Genomic DNA, 27,443 nt, shown 5'->3' on the forward strand with positions numbered 1-27,443 from the left:
TTAGAGTCGAGGGCATTCCGAAGCTTACTGGTCTTCTAGCGGTAGATTGAACCTCTCCTGTACTAGGCAAAAAATGATCAGGGAAGCAACGCCAATACTAGAGCCGAGTAAGCTACGCATCGAGCACCAGAACTACCACCAAGGAAGGCTGCTAGGGGGGAGGGGGGGAGAGCGATGCAGGTTATAGACATGAGCCCATGAATGCCTGGCATCTCACAAGCCTTGTTGCCGGGGAACTTGGTTGGAGAGGAAGAAGTGAGATCCCATGCATCGACAGGTGTGAAAACCCAAAAAAGAAAAACAGGAACAAACCCTTGTATAGTAAAAGCACCGATGTAAGTAATGTGTAAATCCCAGAGTTGTAAAAGAAACATTTTTCATCCACCAGCCCGGAAACAAAATAAAGTAGACAAGATGAGATATAAGAATCCAGAACCCCCAAATCTCAAATTTGATATTTTTTTTGTTTCTTTTGATTGTGATTGTTGCGGTTGCCCCCTGTCATCGTCATGGCATGATAACTATATTTGCATAGCATAGCATACATAGCTTTAGTATGGTATGGTGTATCACATATGCGTATGCATATGCAAATGTGAATGCGAATCGCTCAATCACCACCACAGGGTTATCATCAATAGTTTTAGCACTAGCCCCTGGCCGCAACCAACAATCCTTCCCATCCGATCCATATCCATCAGAATTCGACAGGTCGAGGGCGCGCTTAGTTCTTGGACTTCTTGGGGCCCTTGGTCTTGGCGGTACCGCGGAACTTCTTGGAGCGGTTCTTGCGCTGCTTGCCTGTATTCCAGAAGAAAATCACACATCAGCCCATGCCTTGTTTCGATACCCAGATATACCATATCCAGAAGGGAAGAAAATGCATACGCTGCTGTCTGCTGGCCTTCTCGATCTTCTCGGCAGCTCCGATACGGACGAGACGGTAGTGAGGCTCGAACTTCTTCAGGGCCTCCTGGGAGTCGTAGACGAGGGCGAAGCCAGTGCTCTTGCCACCACCGTATTGCGTACGGAAGCCGAAGACGGAGACCTGGTCCTTGTTGGCCTTGTACAGGTCGGCGAGCTTGCCGCGGAGCTCATCCTTGGAGACGTTGGCGCGGTTGGGGTGGAGGACGTCACTGCAAATCATATTAGAGATCATGTTCAAATCATCGTTCTTCTTTGTTTGCGAATGCTGAAAGTTCCGATCCATCACTGCCAGTCCTCCTCTTTAGAAGATTATAGTACCTCCATAATCAATATCTCTCCAGAAAATTCACATCCCCATAAGAACCTCCTCTTGGTCCAAAACTTCTCAAAAAAAATTCGTCTGCCCAAGAACAAACCGCCCCATCCAAATCGTCCTCGGAAGCAAGATTGTGAACAGCGGACAAAGGGAAAAAAAAGGGAGCTTACACGACCATCTGCTTACGAGCAAGCAGGGGGTTGCGGATGAACTTGCGAGTCCGCAGGGTAACGGGAGTGTCGGCCATTATTGCGGTAGCAGCGAATATCTGCGTCGACGTGGACAGGAAGTTGGGGGGGGATTGTCGAAGTCGCTGTCGTTGGCGGGCTCGAAGTGTTCGGTCGTCAAATCCCAAAGTGACAATTTTGCTCGTTGTGCATGTGGGCTCGCTAAGGGCGCACTAACCTGCCTTAGGTAGGTATGTGCACGTGACACTCTTATCCGCTATCGATTGATCGTCCCCTCATTTTCAATGGAGTATATCATTTCCTGGAAAAAAAAAAAAAAAAAAAAAGAAAGAAAGAAACAGGATCTCACCAGAGATGTCTCCGGATAAAGAAATCCGTTCCCTAAAGAAGTTCGCCGCGCAGTACTCTCAACAACTTGACCTGACTCATCTCGCTCTCCCCAATGCCTCCACCATCGTCCATCCCGACATCCAATGCGCCATCTATGAGCTGATGTTCAACGAGGCCGCAGTGTGGCCCCTCCCTCCAGTGGGCTATCGCACCCGCGTCCTAAAGAAGATCATATCACGGATTGAAGAGGGGATCACCGATCCGGAGGAGGATGTACGTCTGATCCTAACCTCCTTGACCTGTACGCAGAACCCATTTCTAGAAATACAGATGATAGTTATTTCCAATCAAGATATACACCATTAGATGTTTCTACCAAATGAATCATCCACCCTTCATAAAATAGCCATTAACAAGTAATGCCTTGCTAGGAACTAAATTCCGACCTCATCGAAACCTGGACAGATCTCATCTCCCTCCCAAAACCCTCTCAAATCCAGCAAGCCCAACAATTAACCTACATCAAATACACCGCCCCGGCCACCACCACCTCCCAAAAGCCCCAAACAGTGATCACCTCGGAATCGCGCGGTCTGATCTACTCCTCTGGCACCACCGGCTTCCGCACCTGGGAAGCCTCCCTCCACCTCGGAACATACCTCTCCACACCCACCGGCGCAGCCCATGTAATCGGTAGAAGGGTGATCGAGCTTGGTGCGGGAACAGGATTCGTGTCAATGTATGCGGCGAAGTACCTGCGCCCGCAATTCGTGCTTGCGACAGATCGCGAGGGGACGCTGATTGAAAATATGAAGGGCAGCAAGGCGAGGAATGGGTTAAGCGGAGAGTTTGAGGTCGGAGCTTGGGAATGGGGAACGCCGTTGGGGTATCCGACTGAAGATGATACCGAGAGTATAGCGAGGGAGGATCTGTGTTTTGATGTTGTGCTCGGTGCGGATTTGGTACGTTATATTTCACCATTCAAGCTATTTGGTGTTCTTGGTTCGACGGGGTTAATGGAAAGTAGACCTACGACACAGATTTACTTCCTCTGCTTTTCGCTACGCTTCATGACCTTTTTGATAACTACCGGGCCCAAGAATTCATTCTCTCGGCTACACTACGGAACCAGAAGACTTTCCAGGCGTTTCTGGACGCTTGTGGTATGTGCTCCCTTCAATATTCCTGCGTTGGTGCAGGGTTATGGAACTGACTATTTCGCAGACAGCAACCGTTTCAAAGCAGTGTGCCTACCATATGAGTCGCCCCAGACGGAGAACCAGACCGGCTTCTTTCATGAGACCGGGATTCCAATTCGAACATATCGGGTCACGAGGTAGACATCCTTTGCGCAAGAGATTTTATGCTCGCGAGAAGGAACCTGGTACGCCCGTGAGAAGATGAGCCTATCCATGGGTCAATGACTAAATTATCCTTAAGATATTATAAATAATTCTCTTATATACTGTATTGAACCTTCGCACAATATGGAAAGGGTGGCAGCCTGCCAGTGTAAGGATAATGAATGTCCGCTGGGTATCATGTAAGCAAAGAGAGACGCCAAGTATATACTCGCTAATCGATAAACAAGGGATGTTAAAGCTACTAGGGCTGCTTATACACGAGCATGCAGTTCATCCCCGTTGTAGCATGAAAGGAAATGGTATAAAGAAACCGAATCGTGCGTAGTGGGTTAGGACACTACTGTCGATACATTCGTGCGTCACTCCGCCAAAGTTTCCTTCAACAGGCTCTCATCGATAGCCTCCGCGTGAACAGCAAAAGGGGCTCGGGAGGTTGGCCGAAAACCCATGACTGGGCCTTTCTGGTTCACGCCAGGGTATCGAAATCGCAGGCTCGGGGTTTTGTCAGCCTTGGGGTTTGGCTTTCTATTCGCAGTGGATGGAGGCGTCGTATCGGGCGATACCAGCGACGTCGACGGTATTGGTTGCTCTTCGTGAGGTTTCGTGTCACCAATAGCCGCTGTGGATGCATTTCCCAAATGCTCTCGCATCCATCCACCTACGCGGCGGGTGAGGGAAACTTTTCGAGTAGGTGTCCCAGTGGGGTCCAAGTGGACACCTATTGCTGATCCTGTCTCGGATTGTTTACCAGTAGCCATTGAAGCAAGTAGCGTTTGTGAAGACTGGTCAATTTTTGAAGGCTCTCTATTGGCGGTGACTGTGCTCGTTGAGAGAACTGGGTTGGAGAACCGATCGTTACTAGAGAAGATACGGCGCGGTACGCGAGCAGATAAGGGCCTCGAGATGTCCTCCATCCGCGATGGACGTCGACTGGGAGTATGGATGTCCATGCCTGCAACAGAGAACAAGCTCTCATGCGATTGCTTACGCCTTGAGCGATAAGGAGGGGCAAAGACATCATCAGGCGCAGGAGAAAAGGCCCTCTCAGAAGCGGCGTAATGCAAGGAGTCTTCCCGTTCCTCCGGTATGACAGGCTGGAACGCATCCCCAAGGCCCTTGTTGAAAACACCATCATCCAAAGGATCGACCGAAACATCCGTTTCAGGAGATCGAAAACTAGCATCATAACAGCTGCTTTTTCGTCGACTAACCCTTAATGGCGAAAAGGCAGTGCTGTCGGGGCTCGTGGCTCGCGAGGAATCAAACCCACGCTCTACTCTATCAAATATAGATGACGACCGATATCCGGACTGCGGTGAGCTCGCTATGGACTCAGCCCCGGGCGACTGCGAGGACCAGCGTTGAGAAGCCGAGGGAATTTGTAGGGAGGGCTGAGACATCATTGTGAATGCAGAAGAATGAGAAGACTGAGACCGGTGCGTTGGTTTGCGAGCTAATTTCGTACCAGAAGGAGAGTGCACAGTATTCGGGTGCCCCCAGGTATGTCTGTTCTTAGAACGCCGGAAGAGCGTGGGCCTCTCCTTTTTGATAGACGGCGTATGATAATGGTGGTGAATGTGGAACTCTTGTGGTGCCTGGCGCGGTTCCTTGGACTCAAGTTCCTGACTCAATGTCTGTGCAAGTTGCGGCACTTGCCCGTCACCTTCTGTCATTGGGACTAATTGGTGGGAAATAATCTGATCCCGCAGGCACTGCACCTCTTGGTTCGAACTCTCTAGCAATTCCCGTAATTCAACGATTCCCAATTGCAAATTGGCATTATCCTGTAATATGTCCCGGACGAAGCGGGACACCACGGTTCCCCCGTGGCTCCTGCCCGACTCATTAGTCGCCGCGGCTCCCTTTAGCCGTCTAGCAGCGCCATCTAGCTGCCGTTCAACGGTCCGTTTCTGCTCCATGCGCTGGACTGCTTCGGCATGGCGCTCGCGTTCCTGCCGTGCCTCCTTCTCAATGCGGTCGATTTGATCATGGAGATCCCTTAAAGTACTCTCTGCCTTCTTCCATCGCTGGACCGCCGATTTTGATTCTTCTTCAGCTGACTCCAAGCTCTCATGGAGCCTGGATTGTTCATTCTCCATCTGAACCAATTGGGCGTCGAGGTCAGCTGCACGGGCAGCCGACACCGTCACCTTGCGAAGCTCAGCTTCGGAATTCTCTAGTCTAACTTCAAGGGACTTGGCATGAGAATCTGCATCAGCGACTGCTTTGTTCAGAATGTCCAGCTGTTCCAACAACTCGCGATTCTCTTCGATGATGCGGGCATTTTCGACCTGCACCTCACGTTTCTCGCGTTCCAGGTTCTCAATACTGGCGAGGAACCGATGACGGTCTTCTTCAGCCTCGGCCATATATGATTCATGGCGATGGAGTAAAGCCTGTAATGCAAATGTTAGCGATGACGAGCTTGTTGAAGTCAACGCCGTGACAGCGTTATCTTGGAAGGCAGCCATGACGGACAACAACACAATGGGAGAGGATGGGAGACCTAGCGGTCATGAGAGTCGCCATGGGCGGCACCAAGTTGACAGGTCCTCTCTCTCTCTCTCCCTTTTTGCTTTTTCTCAATACTTCAGCCCAACGTCCTTTCGCGAAGGTAACGCAAGGAGGGTCTGAATCCAAAGGAGACCAAACAATGTGATAGGGGGAAATTAAAACAAACTATGTGGAGTTGAGAGTACGACGATCTATGTACTCTCAAGGAACCCCAAGTACATACAAAGAATGTTGACAGACATCTAGCCAAGAAAGCAAGAAAAGCATCGGAAGCCTGGGACATAAATATGGCTGAATCGAAAATAACGGAATGATGACGCAGAGGCCTGATTTCAACCCAAAGCGCCGACAAAGGAACGTACCTGGCCCAATCGAGCAGCCGTAGCGAGATCCTTTTCCAACCCCTCCAGGGCCACATTGTTGTGCTGCAGGAATGCACAGTCATGACGGCCACAGCAACAGCGCAGAGCCGTCGGAGTGGATGAGGAGTGGGTAGGAATGCATGGAACCTGACTAGCAGGAACCGGGCTATGCGGACGGGATTCCATGGCTGGGATTAGAATGCGACTTTGCCCAAGACTGTGTGTGAGTTGGCACCCCTTGGAGTGGCTAGCTGGAGCGGAGGCGCCAAATCATCGGGCTGAGCTGTCGATTTCCAGTGGATCTGAGGGGTCAATGAGGGGTGGAAATGAGATCAGAACATCTCCACCATCAAACTCAGTTGAAAAGCCATGTAAAGGAAACCCTCCGATGGCTGTTGTTAATGGATCGCAGTTGACTGTAGTAAACTATGAATGGAAAGGTAACTTGGAATGGAAGAGTGAAGTAGTTTGTTTGGCAGGGAGAAAAAAGGCGGAGAAGACTGTCGATAAGTCTTCCATCGGAGCGCTGATTGGCTACAAAGAGAGTTACAGTCACACACGGTTCTTTACCCGCAATTTTCCAAGAGTCACGCAGATAATAGCGGATATCACTCGCCTCATTTACAGTACCATTACTTGCAGGTACTGTACTGGAGGACCACTAGACGGTAGTTCCTCTAACTTGGTGAGACACATGTAAGGAAGGAAAAAAGAACGAAAGAAACCACTCATCGCCTCACAGTTGTCCTGAAACCACGCAACATGATTCTGACCTACATAAGCATGCTCACAGGCCAAGTTGGTGGTAGGCGATGGACCCGACTAGACCAACTTAGGAGCAAGCCTTCCCAGATCGTCACTGATGTGCAGCCATGAGTGGAGTGACTGGTAGAAATCGGAACACGAGATATCACCACTCATGGTAATTCTTCCGGATCATCATCCGTATGCGCCTCCAAGCACATTGCCTTGGGCTAAAGAGAAGAAACTAAAAAACTAAAAAAAACTCTGTCGGCTGAATTTGGAATTGAATTGGAAAATTATTACCAGTCATGGCTACTACTGTATGTACCTGTAGCGACATACTTATCTAGGTCCGTGTATATGAACACAGCAAACTCAAAGTATCTCAGGACGAGGATCAGGTCAACCTGACCGGGAAATAAGAAAGGAAAGACAGAGGAGTTGTGCAGGGCTACCAATAGACAATCAGGAAAAAGGAAAAAAAAAAAAGGCTACCAGTCTTCATGTGACACGTTCACAGAATAATCAAGTAATCAGTCCCAACCATGCTGCGGAAGGATTCAAAGCAGAAAATCATTTCGCACATTAATAAACGCCCCGGCGCCGCCTTCTTCACTGATTTCATTGACCAGCACTTCCGTCTGTTGGTATAGCCGCTCCAGAGCAGCCGATGATGATTTGCCAAGTGAAACTACACGTAGGTTAGTCGGGATCCACTTCGCACGAACAACAAATCATCGGAGTGAAGTACCTAAAATCGCCGAATTCAACTCCTCTGCAACAGCAATGCGGCCTGCAGGGTCGAGATAATGCCCGTGGACTGACTGCTTCGGATCGGGATACGCCACCAAGGAGAAAATGTCATCCAGCATCTTCTTGTTCCCTCCGCGCTCGTCATTCGGATAATCTAGGCGTAATTGTTGTCCATACTGGACAGCTTCGGTGAGGAGCTCGTTGAACTTCGCAGCGTTCTCAGGCTCTTCCGTATCCATTCCATCAGCGTTCCAGCCGCCACCGTGGTGCATCTGTTCGTCAAGCTCCATCTCTTCGTCAAAAACGGCACTTCCGTCAGAAAGACCATTAGATGACTTCTCTCTCTTAGATGCAGCCCAGGAGGGCTCGTTGCATCTACGCATCATTTCCAAGAATTTCCGACATCGTAACTTGAAGTTGATATGAGGGAAGTTTTGCAGAACATTGGCGTAATAAGCATTAGTGTACTTCAATGCCTTGTCGATATCGCCATCCAGTATCGCTGCTCGAATTTCTGCATAGAGTTAGTACAAATCATCTAGAAAGTCGGGAACGCCGCACTTTGCCGGTTAATCGCTTCAATATCTTCCTCTACCTCATACTTCTTCAGTGGCTCCGCACGCCCATTCTGCAGCGCCGCCGATTCTGCGGCGACCTCTTCTGCAAAAGCCCGAGCCGTTTCAACATATCCATCATGAGCTAGGAACTGTGCAACCAGTTCTTGGAGCAAGGCTGACTCATCCAAGGGTGGCTGTAGGTTAGCGGTGCTGGTGGCACGAATCTCTGAGTGAATGGCAAATTTCTCTTTCTGCATATGATCAGTTATATTTATACTGCCAACAAGATGCACGCAACACACCTTAACCATGCCGTCAATGTCAAACATGAATGGATGTTGGCCAAAGTTAGCCGCCAAATGCACAGGGGGCTGTTTTTTCATCCCCACCGAGGGATAGACCTTCAGGTTTCTCAACTCCCGAAAGGCATTACCTAGCTTGTCGTTAGCTTTCCTAATTGAGCCTTTTTCCTGCCGAGAGGTCATTACCCAAAAATACGCCATTTTTAGTGAAAAATGCACAACCCTTCGAAAAATTGACACCGCAGCCCACGGTATCGTTTACACCGAAGGTAGGGCCGTATTGTCGTCCTTGCCCTTGACTTTCACCGAAAAATGACTTACCATCATCACCATGGTACGCCCAAGATTCTTGCTCCCATCCCGGGAGACGCTCAACTGATGCTTTATTACTGGAGAACCCGACCCCGATCATTCTATTATAGTAAGTATATCTCCCAAAAGAGAAGAAAATAAGGTCAGAGGAATGGAAGGAAAAATGGAAGACAATCATCTCCTTCTAAAATATGATGTGAACATACCCCTCCTTAGGTTTGGATAGAATCGTAATCTCAAAATAGTAGATCCCGCACTGTGGCGGCATCGGGTTATCCGCGCGGACGGCAGCAGCTTCATGGTCGTGCTTATTGACCGGGCCAGTATACCGGACCTCCAATCCCTCGCTTGTGAGCTCCAGACCAGAATATTTGTCTCCGTTGTTCCACCGTGAGGGAAGTGGCATAATGTGTTCGTCATCGCCAGAGGGTTCCCTCTCGATGATATCATAGGTCATCCCACGATGAGATGGTGCTATACGCGGCAAGCTCGCCTGACTGGAGGAGGTAGAAATGGGATTCGACGTTGGTGAAGAATAAACGGCATCCCGTTGGGACGCCAGTTTGGCTCGAAGGGCTGCATCGAGGCGGGAGATGTACCTGGAGTTGCGCAGGTATGATGGCGTAAATGAAGACGACGCAACGTCGGAGAAGCTGCCGGGATTTTGGGGGAAGGGATCAGAACGAGCGAAGCTGGCGTATTTCCGAGAATAAGGAGGAAGTGTATCGCCGGACGACATCCTCCATGGGGAGTTCATCTGCATGTCTGCATCCAGGTCTGCGGATGGCCTCAGATGGCGGCCGTCGGGAGGAAATGGTGGGGGATAAGAAGTGGAGTTCGAGGTAAGCAGTTGTGAGAACGGACCACTGTTGGCTGGTGGCGAGAGCGCAGTTCCAGAAAGGACGGAAGCGTAGGATGAACGACGGGGGATGGTAGAGATGCTTGGGCCGGAATATGTGGTGGTTACAGGAGCTCCTCGAGCTCCACCGGACGGGGGAAATGGTGCATCGGTCATATTGGAGTCGTTCGTTGGATGGAGCCAAAGCAAACGGCCGGCGGGTACTTAGTGATGAGCGGGGAGGGACGACGAACATACACAACACCCTCACGCGAGCGGCTTTCGAAGCTCGAATGACCGTGGCGACAGTGGAATGCGTAGCATTTGTCAACGCTTACTGATAACTTGCTTCGTTTATATTCTTTGCGTGTTCTTTTGCTCTTTGTCTGTGTTCTTCACGGGTCACTTCGTTTACCGTAAACGGCAGTGGAGCACAACAATCAGAAGCCTAGTATTCGCTGTTGACACTATAAAATAATATTCAAGACGATCTCTCGGCGGTATCGAAAATTTGGGGAAGCAATAAGATCAGCCAATCTAGGAAAGATGGGGATTCGCAGTTACAATGAAGTTGGGGGAAAGACCAGAGAATGGGAATTCAGGAAGCGTCTTGTGTGACGGGAAAGGAGAGGAGAGACAATAATGCCCCAGGAAGTTGTCTGATTCCGTACTACAAGGGAAAGAGTCACGGGGCCACAGGTTTCAATCTATTCGTTTAATAAGAGGAAAAAGAACCTGATGGCATGACAGGAATGTGGCTGCGGGGGAGGGAAGGGGAGGGAAAAGCACGGGCGCCTAGAGCTTCTGGAGAAGAGTAAAGAAAAAGGTATTCATAGATACATCGGCCTCCGTGATGTATGTAATAGTACTTTATGACTACTACTGCTAGATGAGGGGAACACTCTAGAAACCACCTTCCATTAAACCAGCTATGGTTCTACGAAATTGGTACTCATGAGCGCACCAGCATATACCACTACTATATATCCATGCAACAAGACTCCTTGGACGGTGTATACCAGTATATTCAGCATGATTTGCTGAGAACCCCTCCTGATATGCACCCATCCTCCGGCTTATGCTACCAGCTGATCTGTCCCTCTCTGGTCAGTAATCACTCCTACAATTACCGGCCACCAAGACGGCTAGGGTTTCGTTTAGTTCTAGATGAGATGTTACATCAAACAATGAAAATCCACTATCATCCCTTTCATTCATTGTTAGTCAAAAGAGAGAGAAAATGAAGTGCAGAACCAGTCGATCGAAGAAAACGTGGATAAAGACTCGTTCATTCGAGAGAATCGCTTGAAATCGTAAACCCCTTGCTTACCCTACTGGTACTTCGAAGGAGAACCTCGGTTGCATCTGTAGATCTATTCCCAACGTTTTTCTGCATACAATAAATATCCCCCACATCACCTTGGTAGAGGGGGTAGCTCAGATCTTGCGTAAACCCCCAAATCCAGCAAACATAATAGTACAAACAATGAACTATAAAGGACAAGGCAGATCAAAAGGCTATTAAGCGTGCAAGCTCAGGCAAACAAAAGCCAGGAACAGGTAAAACTTCTCTGTCAGTGGTCAAGTGACAGAGAACACACGAGGTAGCCCATTATGGGAGCGAAAGATAGAACTTCCCAAACGCCAATCCAAACCATACAAAGGTTAAACATTAAAACAACGCTCCAGAAACCATGGAAAATAAAAAGGTAGACTGAAAATAATGTACACGAAGGATGATAGCCGATTCAAATTATGGGGGTTGAGCCTATGCGGCCATGGCAATGGCAGGTGAAGATGCCTCTGCGATATTCGGAGGGACCGGAGTTAGGTCTCCATCACCAGAGTTGCTCTTCTCGCTAGGAACCCCGCTGGCGCTTTGATTCGCCTTGCTGTCGCTATCACCGGTCTCCAGGATAGACTCCTTGCTTTCGCCATTGTCGTCTGTTTTCAGAGGTCGAGGGGTTCGCCAGGTCGGTAGCTGCCACTGGGTGCCAGTGAAGCTCTTCAGTTGTAAAGACTTGCGTTCCCATTTGCGGCATGGAGCACCCGAACGATCAAGGGCGCGAAGGCCAGCATTAATGGCGCCGGTGTTGGCTTTGGGTCCCAGCCTATGGGATGCTGCAATTTTGACGGGTTCGGAGGTACCGTCGTCACTATTAGTCCTTAAGTTAGCATGTGTTGTTTGCAGTAACAGCTAGGGAGACAAGAAAGACCTACAGTCTAGGCTTCTTCTTCGGACCAGGCTTCCCTCTCGGCTTGGGGGTTGTCTCGCTCGTCTGGTTCAGACTTCGCTTGACTCCAGGCTTGGGACCAGGTACACCTTTGCGACGGGGGGTGTCAGCAGCTGAGGTACCCGCGGCCGGTGTAGATGCAGCATCCGATGCATTATCGGACGGATTAATAGGTGCCTCCACGGAAGATGACGCTGGGGAGGAGGGTTCCTTCTCCTTGACGGGGGAGTCGGCTCTAGAATCCTCGTCCTTAATGTTGCTCTTCTTCCTGTCCTTGAGCTCTGGGGGGGGAGGACTGGCAAAGCGACTTAACAAGTCTGGCGAGAGCCTGAGGACGACGACCCCTTTCGAAGAGGGCCCGGACCGACTGGAGCGACCGTTGGTGGCAGTGGCAGCCGGCATTTCAGCTCAATGGGTAATCTGCCGATGTCGATTTTAAGAGGGTAGGGTAGAAGAAATGACACTTAGCCCCGACGGGTGTGAAGGGGAGGTAAAAGCCGTTGAGACGCGGAGTGGCAGTGTTGGTGGAAGGCAGAAGTTGGATATTTTTTTAAATGGCGATTGTGACGTGGGTGACGGACAGGTTGGTTGGCTGGAGAAGTGGTTCCAGACGTCAAACGCGGCGGCGCGACTTGGTCAGGGCGAGGCAAAAGTTTGACAGGGCTGATGGAGACAAGAGGAGCGAAGCACGAGTGACATAGTCCGGTTGGATAGTGACGATGATGAGGCGGGATGGTTGAGGATAGGAGAAGAGGAAGAGAGGGAGAGGGGCGGAGGGAAAGAAAAAGAACGGGGGATGGAAGAAAGGGATGGGGATGCGCCGTGTGGTGGTTTCATTGTTGGTGTGTGTTCATCTCGTCTACTAAGTAGGGAACAGCCAGACTTTCACACGCTCTCTCTGTTCTGTGCGGTCAGTCCAGTGACTGTCCAGGAGACGAGAAGCTGAACCTTCTGCGGACCGAATCACCCTAAGGAAATTTACCGCGCTCGCGTCTCGTACCGTTTCTTACGCGTGGCTTCCGTGGCTCGGGGTTGAGGAAACGTCATCGGTCGGGGGTTTCTGACTGTATGGGACGTTCAATTTAATTCATTCTATACTACCTCACCTACTAACTATACCTACACAGTACATATTCTTAGTATACGTACCTATTAATATTTCATGTTTTTTTTCTCTTTATTCTTACCCTTGCTGATTGATTTCTAAACTTGCTAGTTAGTTAACTAACTATCTGACTTGATTTAATAAGCGCTCTTCCTTTCTCTTACTATCCATGAACAATAGTCTCATTCCCTAGACACAGGAAGTGGGCTCCTCCTCCCCATGCTCCATGCCCAGCCGAGTTAAATTAGGTCGTTCCATCCATCCATCCTAAAATCTGAGAAAGAAGTGGGAAAGTATTGAAAAAAAAAATCCATCCTTCCCAGAGGATCTCACAGAATACCGAGGAAGGAAAGAAAAATAGAAAACGAACCGTATATACCACAGTAGGCCTCGTATCTATCTTACAAGTTACAACATTTTCTTTTCTTTTTTTTCCCTCGCCTTCCCATCGATCGAGTTATGGATCTCCAGTCCCGCTTATTAGTGAGGTAGACTTTTTGGCACGACTTCCACCGCTTCCGTCCGGGTTTGTTTCGCAGGTACGGAGTACGGGTATTCACTTCTAACAGGTAATTACCGATCCAAAAGGATGAGGAAGAAAGAGAAAGAAGAATTTGAAGCACGTTCCAGGTATGAACCTAAACAGCCTTCCATCATTGATGGATCACTCATAATACTCTTTTACTGGCATACTGCAGACCTTCACTCGGCACAGGTATTCTAGACTACTAGACTATAGCATCTATTCACTGATGACATATCTACACTACCAAGTGGACCAGAACAGAACAATCCCTTGTGTTGTGTTGTCAGATGATAGACCAAAATGACCGGGAGCACATATGATAGTACCCATTCAGGAAACTAAAACGACAACCTACGTGACTAGTACTAAGGAAAAAAGGTAGTAAGACTTGAACCAAGAAATCCCTCCCGACCGGTTCGCCACAAACGGAATCACAATCTCACAAGGCCTTCGAATTACTAAATCAGAAAACCGCGCAATGGCCGGGGAACGGGCTTAATGTCCGGGTTATCCGTTCCCATTGATAATCCCCAACCGCCGAGAGTTATTTGCTCAAGTAATCCAACGAGATAGGAATTAAAGGGCTCAATATTATTCCGAGTCCAGCAAGTTGGGGCAAAATTGCCTCCCCTTCCATCTCACCTCAAATCTATCGATGTACAATATCTATCAATATCGGTGCCCATCTACAACGAGGATATCAATCTCTATAGTAGTTCAAGACCTATAATGAGCTAGCCTATCAGATATAATACTCTCGAACCGATTGAATCCATGTACAATTAACCGCTCATCACAAAACTCCAGCGTTAATCGGCCTTCTTTTCTTGCCTTTTCCGTTCAATCACCTCCCCAACAGCTTGCTGCACCCCCGAACTAGCCCGTACACTGCTCAGGACCAACCCCTCCTTCATGCCCTTGCGCAGCGTGGCAACGCTCTCCCGATCCCCTTTGAATGGCGCGAATCCCAGCTGCAACAACCGCGTCGACTCACCGTCTGTAGCTCGGGAGAGCTGAGCTAATTGCGCGAGGCGCTGCATGGTTTGTGGGTGGATACGCTCACCCACTGTGGAAGACGACCCTTTGCTGACCTCTGGCGGTGTCACCTGCGAAATAAAGATATGCAGCATTACGGAGGCACGTTGTGCAAGGGTCAAGATCTGAAATGGTAGGAGATAGAAACTCGGTGTCTTCGTAGAATCCCCAGTAACTTTTGCAGCTCCACAGGGATATAGGATGCAGGGAAGAACAATGCTCTGGGCTGCGTGATCAAAGCTAGTTCAAGAGTGATCAAAGCAGCAAAAGTAAAAAAGCGCCACTGTGCACGGTTAGGAGGAAACAAACAGCAACTGAAGATGATCACTTACATAGCGACCCCAGTTGGACCACCAGGTAAAGTTCAAAATGATAATGGTCACGAATCCTCCCACATACTGCGGTATCGACCGCTGCAACCCCGTGAACAGAAAATCTTGCACGGTCTTGACATTTCCCCAGCCAAGAATATCAGGTCCAAATCTATCATATGCAAACCGCTTCGCAGGGTCCAGTAAGGTATCTTGCGCCAGCTTCAAATATACAAAGTAGTCGTCGGAAGGCATGCCATCCCCTTGATTGATCTTGTCTGGATGATGCTGCGCAGCAAGGCGCCGGAATCGCGATTTGATCGTCCTATCATCGGCAAATGGAGAGACCCCAAGGGCTTTGTAAAAGTCCCCGGTAGCCTGAACCCGATGAAATGTCTCATAGAGCGTGTAAAGGAGATAGCTTGTCACGACTAGAATAAAGATGCGACGGCGATGTCGGGTATAGCGCGGAGAGGGGGGTTGGGGTCGAGGTTCACCTGCACGAATGGTAATCCCATAGTAAATATTCTGAACTATGGAAGTCGCATACTATATCCCACGTTGTCAGTAACGGCCATAACGTGCTATGTAGAGCGCAACGGGAACCCTGGAGAGGAAAGGTGAAGGATGACACTCACATTTGGTAGAAATGCCCAACCAGCAAAAGATAAAAGAGAGGCCATAAAGTAATTACAGTCCCGCGCTTGTAGGCAGGACGTTCAATCAACTATTTCTTATTTTATACAAACGTTAGCGCCATAAAGCACTATCGCATGTTGTCGTCTTCCATGGAGTTGCGCTTGGCGCCTGCCCTGAGCTTTACCGCCCTAGATACCGCCTTCCATTTCCCCACACGAGCAAAGGAAAAGAAAAAAAAAAAAGTTCTCGACATCTGAAAATCCACCGGATATCAATTCTCAAGAATACTCCACAGGCGCACCCATTGCGCCACTATCGAACACAATGGCCGTCGACGCGATGGAAATCGATTCGGACCAGGTCCCAGCCGCCGCACCATCCCCAGAAAAAGAGCGCAAGCGCAAGCACAAGACCAAGGACGCATCATCCTCATCGCCGTCAAAGAAGAAGCGCAAGCACGAATCGAGCCAATTCACCGACGAAACTGCCGCTCGTGACAGTGAAAAGAAGAAAAAGAGCAAGAAGTCCAAGGATAACGCAAAGAGTAAACAGGCCGGTACAGGAGGCGCACCAATTCCGGACTCACCTTATGTTCTGACAACCGCAACTCTCTATCTTCCACTATCCCCCATCTCGATTTCCCCGACGCATGCTAAAGCTTCCCTTTTGGCGGAACATCTCTCTCCTCTCCTCCTTACTTATTATGCTCCCCTTCAGGGAATCGTCCTAGCCTACTCAGATGCCTCGATATCGAGTACTCCACCTTCTCCATCTACGTCCTCTGATCCCGCAGACCCCAATCCGAAACCATTGACTCTCGCCAAAACGGCAGGCGAATACGGCGTGCTGTACGTTTACCTGACCGCGACGTTCCTGGTTTTCCGGCCACAGAAAGGTCAAATTCTCGAGGGATGGGTCAACGTCCAGTCCGAAGGCTTCCTAGGCGCCGTTGTGCTCAACCTCTTCTCCGTCGGTGTTGAACGCAAGAGACTTCCTTCGAACTGGAAATGGGTTCCACCAGGTGAAGAAGGCAGCGTCAGCGGGGACCAGCAAAAGACAGCTACCGCATCCGAAGATGATGAATCCGAACCGTCTGCCTCCTTCGATCAAGAAAAAGAGCACTTCAACCCCGTCTCGTTGGCAAACCCCGTTTCCGACACCGTCAATGAAGAAGTCAATGCTGAGGATGACGAATCTGTCGCGGAGGGCTACTTCCAGTCTGTATCTGGTCACCGTGTACGCGGCACTGTCCGTTTCCGTGTCGTCGATGTCGACGTCATCCCCGGTTCAGAGCGTGATCGCAGTTTCCTTAGCATTGAGGGTACGATGCTCTCCCCGGAGGAGGAAGCCAGAGTAATGGAAGATGAGCGTAATGGTATCTTGACCACATCTGCCACCCCTCAGAGGAGACTCAGTCAAGAACCCCGGGTTTCCATGTCCGGCGCACTAGCAGCACCATCGGTAGCTACTATCCCAGAACCAGAAACTCCCAGCAAGACCAAGGAGCCGAAGGCCGAAAAGGAAAAGAAGCCCAAATCCTCTAAGTCTAAGAAGAAGGAAAAGAAGGAGAAATGATAAATGGATCGAGTTTAACTCGGAGCTTATTACGTCTCGATTAAATTCAATCAAGTTATGTTTGTGTATAGAAGTTAGCATTTCATGTTCTATATTATTATTATCACGTTGGGCGTTAGAGGGAGAAATCAAAACTTATTCTGGAACTATATATGCGACCCTTACGAAAGACATATCTGCATGTTGAGTCTCTGAAGTGCAAAGCTGGTCCAATCGACAACGTTGGTTGTTTGAAGTGGTGCAACAGGCTGACAATATATATAGATTGTTAACCATGTAAACTTTTGAAAATCCCAACCAACGAGCTCACCGATGAATTAAAAACAACCAATAAACTGTACTATTGGAGCAAACCATGTTAATTAAATCCTTACACCCTCTGGCAGCCCTACTTTCAAGACATCAACACCACTTTCAATCTGTGACTTAGACGGCATATCCTTCCGTCGCATCAACTCCGCACACTTCACCATAATGGGATCCATGCCCATCGTTGCAACGGCGACCACTGTATCGCCCTTACAGTAGTACGCGGTGAACTTGGCGTTCTCGGGCTCGCCCTTCAAAACCATGCTATCCCAGCCATTTGGCGTATTGCCGCAGTACCGCAATTGAGCACCCACAGCAGACCAGAAAATTGGGATGAAGGCCTTCGGTTTCAGAGATTGTAGCAATGAGGCTGAGTTTGCGAGGCTATGAACAATGGCGCGGGCGACGCCGCGGCCAGCATTTTGCGCAACGTTCCAGTGTTCGATGCGAGTATGGGTGCCCTTTGGATCCGTACCGGGGCCATGATAAGGGTATGTGGCAATGTCACCGATGGCAAAGACATGGTTGTCTAGACCAGGGACAGCAAAGTGCTCATTAGTTCTGATGGAACCGTCATTCTCTAAAGTAATAGCCTGATTGTTCTTGAGGAAGTCGGTTGCTGGACGCACGCCGACACCCAGAATGACTAGGTCGGCTTCGAGGATGGTACCATCATTGAGGTGGACTGCTCCAACCTTGGTAGAGTCCGAGCTAGAAGGTGTGGCTTTCGCAACGCCGGCCTGCAGCTTGAATTTGACACCCGCTTTCTCCAGATTGCCTTGAATGATTCGGCCGACCTCCTCACCCAAGACACGTTCCATAGGGGCCTTTTCTTGACCGACAATGGTGACATCGTTCTCTTTGGCGAGTGTGTTGCCCACCTCCATACCAATGAAGGAGCTACCGACGACGACGATCTTCTTGTTCTTCTCGCCTACTGCCTTGAGGATGGACTGTACATCGGTGACAAAGCGCAAGAGGAAGATGTTGCCTAGCTCATTAAAGCCTTCCACAGGGAGAGTGCGCGGCACGCCTCCAGTAGCAAGTACCAGCTTGGTGTATGGGTATGTCTTGCCCGACTTAGTAGCCACAGTCCTCTTGTTGAAGTCCACCGACGTCACTTCATCAGTGACGGTCTCAACGGAGACGCTCTCGTACCACTCACGAGGGCGCCACTCGATCTTCGAAGGATCTGAGATCAGAGCCTTGGATAACTTAGTTCTGTCAATAGGCAGATTGGGCTCTCGAGAAATGATGGTGATGTCACCCTTGTATTTCAACTCGCGAATGGCCTCGACGACTCCAAAAGTACCGCTTCCACTGCCTGGAGTTAGATCCACTGCCACCAGGAATGATGCATGCATTAAGAGATCTTACCCTCCTACAATGACCAACTTCTCCGAAGCGGAAGCACTGCACGGGGCAACTGGATCTCTTTGACCGGACTTAATGGTCGACTTTTCTCCCTTGATATAGACCGCACCATTCTTCTCAAAGACTTCAAACTTATGCAAAGCTTTGGGAGCGGGCGCATCCTCTACATCTCCGGTACTGATATTAAAGCATGCTACGGATGATAATCAGTCTATAACGTCCTTCAGCTAGAGCAGAACGTAGCAGACTTACCTCCATGCCACGGGCAAGTAATCCGCCCCTCCGGAGCAACAACACCAAGTTTCAACGGAGCTCCGTAGTGGGTACACTTAGGACTCATGGCATGAAATTGACCTTCAAAGTTCACCACCAGGACCTTACCGTCCTCTATGCCCTCCACTTCGGACTCCACCTTGTCCATTTCCCTGATGTCCGCCAGGGACGAGATGTCTTTGAGTTTATATTCTTGTGCCATTTTTGCTGATGTGTGAAAGAGTCTACAGGAATGTGCTGAAGAGAATGATCGACTATGAACGGAAGCTTTCCCGGCAGGTAGTGTGAGGCGGCTAGATGACAGCGGGGTAGATTGAGAGCAAGGAGAAAAAGACAACAATAACCCAGAGGATGTGAAACGGCGTGAGCGGGCTAAGTGGAGTGAAGTTGGGTGAGTACAGCACAAGCAAGAATAGAAGGTAGAATTGCGACAACCACAACGGCAACGGGGGGTGGTGGTAGAATAAGTAGAGGAAAGGGGGATATGACGAGGAGAGGACGAGTAGAAAACAGGTGATGAGAAGCTGTTGCGTGCCCCGCGAGAGAGGGGTACGTGCATTAGGATTGGGTGAGTTCAATGGATCTGAAGAGTACCTCCTCAGCTGCTAGTAGGAATGATCTAGATGTTTGATAATGTCGTATGGGAATTGGAGGTTGCCAAAGTTTATACAGAGAGAAAGAGAGAGAGAGGGAGAAAGGATGTGCAGAATGCCTTCATCTGTGGATTATTTGTTCTCTTGCCTGTGGTCATGATTATTTCATAGGATTGATTTCATGAATTAATAGATTAACCAATTAATTAATTCATTGATACTAGCAGTAGTTAAACTATTTCTGGATGGAGCACTGCCATGACGTAAACGGACAGCCAATCAGCGACCAGGTTTTGTCAGACGTCATCAACGTCATCCTTCATCCTTTTTGGCAGTTTATTGACTTATTGAACTATACACAGGATATCTCTTAATATGCATCATGCTATAAACACATAGGTACTCATACATGCCTTTATGGTCCAAAACCATCATCGCGAGATGGCGCAAGAGTACAGCAACCAACAAGAAAAGATCAAGGAGCCATTCGCTTATGATTCCGACCTCCGCTTTCTTCCCCGCCGGGATGATGGGCTAAGGCTGACCTCTTTCAGGACCTGTACTCTTGGCCCCACGGACGACAACCTGGGTTGTTTGCGGGTACTGAGGTTATTCTTCTGCACCCTTCTTGGGCCTCGGGGAAGCCGACGGGCCCGAGCAAACTTCTGGTCATTGCCGCCGGGAGACCCTGCAGGGCTGGATTGAGTCAAGTCGATTATCTCGCGGGATGCGGAGGAATCCTGAGTGCCCGGTGAGATGCTCCCTATGGCAGCGCTGACTAATGATTCATCTTGCGACGGGTATGACTTTCTCTTTTTCACCCTCGCTGATCGGCGCGGAGAAGGCGAAGAAGGAAATTCCACTGCGGACACGTAATCCATTGTTGTGTCTCCTTCTTTAATGCTGTATCTCTGCTTTTGAAAACTACGTCGACGCCGGGTTTCGCGGGCATTATCGCTTTTGTAGAACGGATTGGGAACGACGGAATCAGGCGATGACTGAGAGACCGACCTTTCTGGGGGTCGATTCACTTCCCTTTTGACCGGAGGGGAGTTATTTGTCCCTTGTTTGCTTTCGAAGAGCTGGTCCATCAGGCGGCCGAAAGAAACTCCACTCCCTGGGGTGCTAAGCATCTGCAGATCGTCATCTGATGGCGGTAACGATGAGAAATTATCAGGGAAAATGGGAGGCGGAGAAGAGTGAGACATAGACTGAACATCTTTGCCCGGAAGGGAATGAGGATCGGAGCGAGTGCTGTCAAAATCACTTATTTTCTGATCCGTAGCGGATGACTTCGGCGCTTGCCCTGATGTCGGGCTAAAAGAATGGAACCCATCAAATATCGGTGACCTGATCTCAGGACTGACATCTCCTGCAGAAGCACATGTGTCATCGGTCGTACTGCTTGTAGGTACCTCAGGATCCGGTCTGTTAAGCAGCTTGCTGGATTCCTTGGATGTCTGTTCACAATTTGCTAACTCGCCGGACGTCTCAGGCTGATTCGTAGCCGGACTGGGACTTCGCGGACATACCTCTGGGGAACTTGGTCGGGTGAGCGCATGATTGCGAGGCAACTCGAAAGTAAAAGGAGATTATTGTACTGACTTGCTGGTCTGCTTAGTCTTTTCAAGTTCTGCAGGCCGAAGAAGCTTCGGCTCAATAAGATCGGCAAAGGACATCTCTCTGAAACCGTCATCTTCACCATCGTCTTCATAGCCCGGCATTTCAAATCCAGTGTACTGAGGTTCATCTTCCTCAAGCTCTATTTCTTTGACCTGTCTGCGATCTCGCTTCGCAAGCCGGAGATTGAAAATCCTATCATCATACAAGTCATATATCTCCGCAACACGAAAATCTGTCACGGTGGGTTGCCAGTTTGTGGCCTTAGACACATCCAACTGTTTAAAGGCAAGTACGCATCCACGTTTCAAGTCATCTTCAACAAGATCACGAAGAGAGCTTGGGTCACTTGGTACTGAAGGTAGATCATCTGATTTTTCCTCTGCAGTCTGCGCAGCTTCGTGATTGTTTGCCACGCTGTACAGTTGCTCCGAGTCATCGTAGTTGAGCTGCAGATCACCGTCGACAAAACTATCCTCACCACCTCCATTATCATTCTCTTCCCCATCGTAAACTTGGAGTTGCTGGCGCCTTTTCCTCTTCTTCCCTAAGCCCTTACGTTGTCTCATGAGTTCACCCGCTTCGTAATCCCAACGCTGCTCGAAAGGGAAAGGAGGCGGCGTTAACTGAATATCATCATAAACGCATTCAGTAGCTCTAATTATGAGTTTATTTTGCCAGTCATCATCCAGGCCACTCTCAAGAGCACCTGTAGGCTCATCAGACATTTTCTTCTGAGGAACGAAATTGCTCGCCTTCCCTGCGAGTTTCTTTCGAGTAGCTTCTTCGTCTTCTTTAGTCCGCGGCGTCCTAACACCAAGTGAGCCGAAGAGTAACCTTCTGGAGCTTGCGACATCTAGGGTACGTCGTTTTGGTTCTGGACCGACTTCGCTGGCCTCCTCCACAGCAGCATCACGCTTCTCTGTGATCTCTTTAGACTGCTCCTGGTTGCTTCCCTCCACCGGCTTTAGAGGGGAAAATGTACCGTCGGTGATGTCGATGCCCCCTGATTCAATATCGCGCAGCAATTTTTGCCGTCTTTCCTCGAACTCTTTCATCTCAGGGCCTTTATTGGAACCTGAGCTTTCAGGCACAAAACGGCGGCCTTCATTTTTTTCCTCCCAGTCCCGCAGAGCAGCAAAATCTGCCTCCGCGGGTAACGCGCCGAGCTCCTTCAACTTTGACAGTCTTCGTCGCAATTTGTTGCGCTGATTGCTCTTCTTCGTTTTTATGGAGCCATGGCCAGGTGGATTGGCTACTAGTGGAGCAGCTGATATCTCTTCATCTTCCGACTCTGAAGTGGAAATTCCTGAATCAGAGCTAGAATCGTCGCTTGGTTCGGAGGATGATTCATCCGAAGACTCGAGCCTTCATCAGTATCTGTGTCACTGGAGTCACTCATAGAAGAGCTGCTGGCACTATCGCTTGAATTGGAGCTTGATTCCGAAGCTGACGGTGCTTTGGTTATGGAAGATTCTTGGGGGGGAAGAAGCATCGGCGATTCCTCCTTTTGCTCACTGAACCTAACCGCTTTTGAATCCCTTCTGGAGGACCCTGCTTCTGAGGAAGCCTGAATGGCCTGTGCAACTGAACCTTGGGTTGGTACTGCGTGCGAGATACTCAGCCTTGAGCGCAATGCGTAGCCTCTGCGTTCAGCTTCATGTTGTTCGTCATCTGTCGGCTCGGTTTCTGGCATGGCCGAGATATCTAAATCTTCTTTTAGGTCCTTTATCTCATCTTCCAAGTCTCTAGCATCGATATCAGATGCGTCTGTGTCACTTTCTGATGCTTCGACATTTTCAGTGCTACCGACGTGATGGCGAATAACGGTCCCATTGCCAGCATCCTCGTGACTCTCATGGTAGTCCTCATATTCATCCTCATCCTCATCGTCATTATACTCCACATTGCCATCCATAATACCACTTTCAGGCTCATCAACGCCTCTGAGAGCAGAAAGCTCTTGGAAAGAGCGAATTCGCGGAAGAGCCCACTCCGTATCCTCCTCGTGATGTCCTCCTAAATTATCTTGCGTCGCAAATGTCGTACGCCTTCTCTTACGTGGAGGGATCGTAATTGCAGGTCTTGAAGAGACAGGTCTTTTCAGAAAAGGTTTCCCAAAAGGTACACCGTCTATGAGGTGCTTGCCATCGGTCGAGATTTGATGCCGCCCGGTCAACCGCCTAGCCCGCAAGTCGGATATTTGTAGTGCACGAATCCTTAATTGGTCGGATGTAAGTAAACGTTACTGTAATGCATGCCTTGTCGGTGCATGGAGTCTGAATACTCACAAAATTTCATCGCCATCTCTTAAAAGACCTTCCACCTCCATGAAATGTAGACACTCGGAGCCCCCAACTTCAACTACATAGTCTTCAAGTCCCCATTGCCCACTGAATTCACTGTCAAACAGTGCCGGCTCCGTCTCAAGAGGCACAACCTCATTTACATCTTCCAGGAGCTGAGCAATAGTATAGCCGCCATTCGCATAGAGCGCATTAGGCGCGCGCGAAGAGGTAATGGCTGAAGCGAATGCAGGGAGCGCAGATGATGTATTCTGACCGTAAAGAGACGGCGATGCTGTCGTCCACAGAATGCGCGTTACGGGTAGACCGTGGCGTTGAATCATGAGGTGGAGACGCATGATGGGGAATGTGTGGCTAATGTCTCTTTCTTTCTTCGGGATTATTGAAATTTAATCATTGATAAATAGCGCTAGTGAGGCAATGTAATATGCAATTGTAATAAGTGCTTTTTGTGTGATAGAGGCTCTCTAGATTGATCGCGTCGGATACTCTCACACTTATGTAGTGAAAAAAACAGCTCGGACCTTCCGGCAATGGGAAGAATATGTAGAGCCGATGATTCAGTTAGCTAGAAAGAATTGAATTTGTATGCAGCCAGCGAATCAATCAGGAAGAACATATCGTGGTAAGAGAAATTTCATGGGCGCGTGAAGTGTCACAAGAGAAGCTTGAACAAAGAGAGCTTACTTTTCCGAAATATCGCCCTAGACCTGATTCGTCCCACTAGTGCCTAAGGCCAACATTATATATGCTCCTGCGGGATCACTCACCGCAACTTAGGATTGATTAGTAGGAGTACTCCATAGTACAAAGTAAATATGGACTGGAAAACAAACAATGAGGTTATCAGCCTAACTTTATTCTAGCCCCTTGTGGTTTAGTGAGAAAGGCGCTACTGAGTCGCTTATAATACCTATGCCATCCGGCACATGGATGGTGGTTGAGGATATAATCCAGAGAAGTACGTATGTAGAATGGCATTACGATTACTATGTATATCATGTACGAGTAGAGATAGGGGGAACACAAGTATCCTATCCATAGAGAAGATATGACATCGAACGCACTCACAAAGAAAAGACAGAAAAAGAAAAGTGCCCCTAAAAACTCCAGTTGATGCACGTCTGAGCCGCGTATCAGTTAAAACAACAATGGTGCCAATGTGTCATTTTGCTGTTATTTTTGAGCAAGTGCTATCCGTGTTAAATTCCTCAGACCGTTTACTTGGTGTTATCGCTTGTAAGCTTTCCCTAAACAAGGTCCGTAAGGTCGTTGAATATTGAGTTGGATGATGGAAGTACACGTTCAGGCGCAAAAGGAAGTCTATTAGTTGCGTGATCCCAGAAAATTAAGCACCTCCAGAGTTTGGACTCCGTGGGACAGGCTTTCTATTGGGAACACCTAGTTTTAGAGCCCGAGCATCTGGCCTGGATGAATTTGGCTGTGCTTGGCTTCCGGGTGGCTGCAGTTGATGGTCTGCTACAGGCTGATATTGGGGTGGACTGTCTTCCTGAAGAGCCGCGAGTTTGTGAATCTTGAGCACACTTTGTTGCCGTGCGACGGGGGATGTAGGGGGAGACCCGGTCTGTGGTTCGGGAGGAGTGGACGGAAGCATATCGAAAGACTCAGACGACGAATTCGCTTCGCGGTTGCTGTAGGGCGTCCGGGGCTCAGGATCCTTTCCCGGTTGAACTGGCGTGCTTGGATCAGTTCCAAATTCAACAGATCTTCCGGTGGAGGAGGCAGCTGGTGGGTTATACTCGCGACGGGGGCCATCCACAGGACTCAGAGTTTCCGCCATTGCGTCCTCGTAACTCGGGGGCGCGTCGTCGTAACCATCCTCCGGATTCAAAGGTGCGGGAGGTCTAGTAGGCCTCGGAGGCATCGGAGGCGGTGCACTGGCTTCCTGGGAAAGTCGGCTTGGCTTGGTAGGAGAAACTGTTGGATGAATGCGCCCGCTTTGAGCCATGGCGTCCAGAAGCGCTTGGGGCGGGGAGATTCCAGAGTAGACCTTAACAGGCATTCGTAACGGCAGTACAATGAGTTGGGGCTTGTATAATTAGTGGATGCGTATTAATGAGGTGAGTGGACTGAACGTACTTTCATATTGCCAACAGTGCCATGACTCAAACCAACCCGCACTTCCAACTCATATGTCCTCGAGATATTGCAGGTTTCAAAGGTTGGTGCTACGGAGCTCGGGAGAGGTATGTGACTCCACATACTAGCATCGATAGTCCATTCAGTGCCGACTGGATCGCCCCCTCTCCCAAGTGGAATAGCCATATTACTGCGGCTGAAGATGACCGAAGTGTTGATTTCATTCCGTTTTAGATCATGGGCAAGAATATTGGTATATCCGATTAACTCGATTTGCAGTGTCTGCAAGAATATCGTTTCATATGACTCCGACGTCTTGCTGACAATGATACGTAGCGGGATGGGTTCGTTACATGTGAGTATCGAGGGATTCGGTAATCTAATGTCTGCAGATACGCGAGGCGAATCACCGGAAGAATCTCGGAGAGAAGAACTGGAGCCTTTTTGAAACAAACTCTTCATCTTTGATGTACTGGGGGCTTGGGCAAACTGATGTTGACGTCGTGCATATGTTTCTTCGCCCGGATTGCCGGTTCTCGGCGGTTCGATGGGAAGGAAGTTTATGTTGGTAATCTACAATCAAGTCAGCTTTTTAAGCAGATATACCACAGGCCGTTTCGTAATGGTGTCCATTCAAGGTTCAAAACTTGATTTGCATACATACCGTCCTTATGTTTTCTTTATAGAACTGCGGCCTAACCACTGTCGCTTTGACGTAATATTTGATGTCTGCCATTTGAGGTAAGCCACTCAATGATGGAGGTAATGTTTTCTTCACATGCCGATGTGTATCGCGAGCTACCTCAACTTTGAGACCACTAATGTTGAGGTTGGTGAGCATGCTATTCTGAAAGCTACATGCATTGTTGAAGGGAAACTAAGCCAAAATCAGCATATCTCACCATAATAGGACGTTAATTTTCTCTAGCCTACCTTGAATTGAAAGGGATACTCGTAAGTCCCTGCAGCAAAAGTCCAAGCGGTATTCGGAGTGTTCTCATTGAAGACAGCCGGCGTTGGGAAGAGATTGAGGACCTTGTATAGGATCTATCCGGTCATGAGTAAAAGTAAAAGCGCAAAGGGAAGAATAAAAAAAAGAAAAGAAAAGCAAAGCAAAGCAGGGGAGCGCCGTACCTTGTGAACCTCAATCTCCGTGCGCTTTTTATCAGATTGCTCATGGTGTGGATGTCGCGGTCCTGAAAGGCGGGTTCGACTTTCTCCTTCCAATTTAACTTGAATCCCACTTATTTGAGTCTCCGAAGTCAGTTTTACTAGAACCTTGCCCGTGAGGAAATCGAGGTTGGTAAAGTGCGTGTGTGGACTGTCGATATAAAGAGTTGCGGACATTGCGGAACAACCTCGACTGCACGAGCCACCACCCTAGCAATGGGCCGTCTCAGTCGTTGCAATATTGAGTTGAAGGAAGAAATATAAGCTCAGAATCCTCAGTTGGTAGCTGAAGACTCTTATCAAGCCCGACCAAGTATTGTGTGGGTCAAAAGAAACAAAAGAAGTTGGGGCGGAAGTCCGGCAAGCCCTACGAGATATACGAGGGGGAATGACGTTAAAAGTCAGGGACAAGAACAGCGGGCGTGGGCAGCGGTTCACCAAAGTCTCGGCGCGTAATAAATACTGTTGTATAAGAGAGAAAAGAGGTAACAAACAGAAAAGTGTAGACCAGACCGGTCCCTTTTTAATCTAGCTCGTCTTAGATCATAGAGTACAATTCGACAGTATTTAATAAGGTCCCGATTCATTTCAATGCTTTGTGAATGGGAGGATCGTCCAAGGGTCTGGTTACATTTTAATGGGTCTGGCCCGTCCATTTAATGTCATTGCCGACGGCTAAGCCACTCTCACACGCCGTGTAAGTGTTGCACCGCCACCTTCCATGAGCGCTTTACTGTGGACTCTTGACAGCAAACATGGACCAGCG

The 27,443-nt window shown here is 49.0% G+C and overlaps 10 protein-coding genes across 10 annotated transcripts; 2 read left to right on the top strand and 8 right to left on the bottom strand.

Moving 5' to 3' along the window:
• Positions 1 to 724: 724 nt before the first annotated feature.
• On the bottom strand, positions 725 to 1,490 carry ABOM_008121 (40S ribosomal protein eS24; the record flags this gene model as incomplete). The annotated part of the gene is made up of 3 exons (XM_022535250.1): positions 725 to 801; positions 889 to 1,136; positions 1,414 to 1,490. The coding sequence occupies 3 exons, from the start codon at positions 1,488 to 1,490 to the stop codon at positions 725 to 727; spliced, it is 402 nt and encodes a 133-aa protein (XP_022386929.1).
• A 295-nt stretch (positions 1,491 to 1,785) lies between these two features.
• On the top strand, positions 1,786 to 3,101 carry ABOM_008122 (protein-lysine N-methyltransferase; the record flags this gene model as incomplete). Its single annotated transcript, XM_022535251.1, has 4 exons — positions 1,786 to 2,034; positions 2,193 to 2,723; positions 2,789 to 2,924; positions 2,986 to 3,101. 4 exons carry the CDS (start codon positions 1,786 to 1,788, stop codon positions 3,099 to 3,101), a joined length of 1,032 nt encoding a protein of 343 aa, XP_022386930.1.
• A 383-nt stretch (positions 3,102 to 3,484) lies between these two features.
• On the bottom strand, positions 3,485 to 5,596 carry ABOM_008123 (uncharacterized protein; the record flags this gene model as incomplete). The annotated part of the gene is made up of 1 exon (XM_022535252.1): positions 3,485 to 5,596. The coding sequence occupies one exon, from the start codon at positions 5,594 to 5,596 to the stop codon at positions 3,485 to 3,487; it is 2,112 nt and encodes a 703-aa protein (XP_022386931.1).
• Positions 5,597 to 7,305: 1,709 nt separating this feature from the next.
• Positions 7,306 to 9,684, bottom strand: ABOM_008124 (putative Ran-binding protein (RanBP10); the record flags this gene model as incomplete). The annotated part of the gene is made up of 6 exons (XM_022535253.1): positions 7,306 to 7,436; positions 7,497 to 8,012; positions 8,060 to 8,306; positions 8,358 to 8,488; positions 8,544 to 8,770; positions 8,876 to 9,684. The coding sequence occupies 6 exons, from the start codon at positions 9,682 to 9,684 to the stop codon at positions 7,306 to 7,308; spliced, it is 2,061 nt and encodes a 686-aa protein (XP_022386924.1).
• Positions 9,685 to 11,275: 1,591 nt separating this feature from the next.
• Positions 11,276 to 12,143, bottom strand: ABOM_008125 (uncharacterized protein; the record flags this gene model as incomplete). Its single annotated transcript, XM_022535254.1, has 2 exons — positions 11,276 to 11,663; positions 11,728 to 12,143. 2 exons carry the CDS (start codon positions 12,141 to 12,143, stop codon positions 11,276 to 11,278), a joined length of 804 nt encoding a protein of 267 aa, XP_022386925.1.
• A 2,038-nt stretch (positions 12,144 to 14,181) lies between these two features.
• Positions 14,182 to 15,401, bottom strand: ABOM_008126 (J domain-containing protein; the record flags this gene model as incomplete). The annotated part of the gene is made up of 4 exons (XM_022535255.1): positions 14,182 to 14,532; positions 14,598 to 14,690; positions 14,740 to 15,267; positions 15,357 to 15,401. 4 exons carry the CDS (start codon positions 15,399 to 15,401, stop codon positions 14,182 to 14,184), a joined length of 1,017 nt encoding a protein of 338 aa, XP_022386926.1.
• Positions 15,402 to 15,681: 280 nt separating this feature from the next.
• Positions 15,682 to 16,932, top strand: ABOM_008127 (DNA-directed RNA polymerase I subunit RPA43; the record flags this gene model as incomplete). Its single annotated transcript, XM_022535256.1, has 1 exon — positions 15,682 to 16,932. The coding sequence occupies one exon, from the start codon at positions 15,682 to 15,684 to the stop codon at positions 16,930 to 16,932; it is 1,251 nt and encodes a 416-aa protein (XP_022386927.1).
• Positions 16,933 to 17,294: 362 nt separating this feature from the next.
• On the bottom strand, positions 17,295 to 19,090 carry nfr1 (putative AIF-like mitochondrial oxidoreductase (Nfrl); the record flags this gene model as incomplete). Its single annotated transcript, XM_022535257.1, has 3 exons — positions 17,295 to 18,561; positions 18,619 to 18,808; positions 18,868 to 19,090. The coding sequence occupies 3 exons, from the start codon at positions 19,088 to 19,090 to the stop codon at positions 17,295 to 17,297; spliced, it is 1,680 nt and encodes a 559-aa protein (XP_022386932.1).
• Positions 19,091 to 19,972: 882 nt separating this feature from the next.
• ABOM_008129 (uncharacterized protein) lies at positions 19,973 to 23,745 on the bottom strand (the record flags this gene model as incomplete). Its single annotated transcript, XM_022535258.1, has 4 exons — positions 19,973 to 21,023; positions 21,087 to 22,395; positions 22,464 to 23,320; positions 23,393 to 23,745. 4 exons carry the CDS (start codon positions 23,743 to 23,745, stop codon positions 19,973 to 19,975), a joined length of 3,570 nt encoding a protein of 1,189 aa, XP_022386933.1.
• Positions 23,746 to 24,755: 1,010 nt separating this feature from the next.
• On the bottom strand, positions 24,756 to 26,854 carry ABOM_008130 (arrestin (or S-antigen), N-terminal domain protein; the record flags this gene model as incomplete). Its single annotated transcript, XM_022535259.1, has 5 exons — positions 24,756 to 25,457; positions 25,508 to 26,080; positions 26,172 to 26,384; positions 26,441 to 26,554; positions 26,642 to 26,854. 5 exons carry the CDS (start codon positions 26,852 to 26,854, stop codon positions 24,756 to 24,758), a joined length of 1,815 nt encoding a protein of 604 aa, XP_022386961.1.
• Positions 26,855 to 27,443: the final 589 nt, after the last annotated feature.

Source organism: Aspergillus bombycis (assembly GCF_001792695.1).
Source record: "Aspergillus bombycis strain NRRL26010 chromosome Unknown contig00074, whole genome shotgun sequence".
NCBI classification, from domain to species: Eukaryota; Fungi; Ascomycota; class Eurotiomycetes; order Eurotiales; family Aspergillaceae; genus Aspergillus; species Aspergillus bombycis.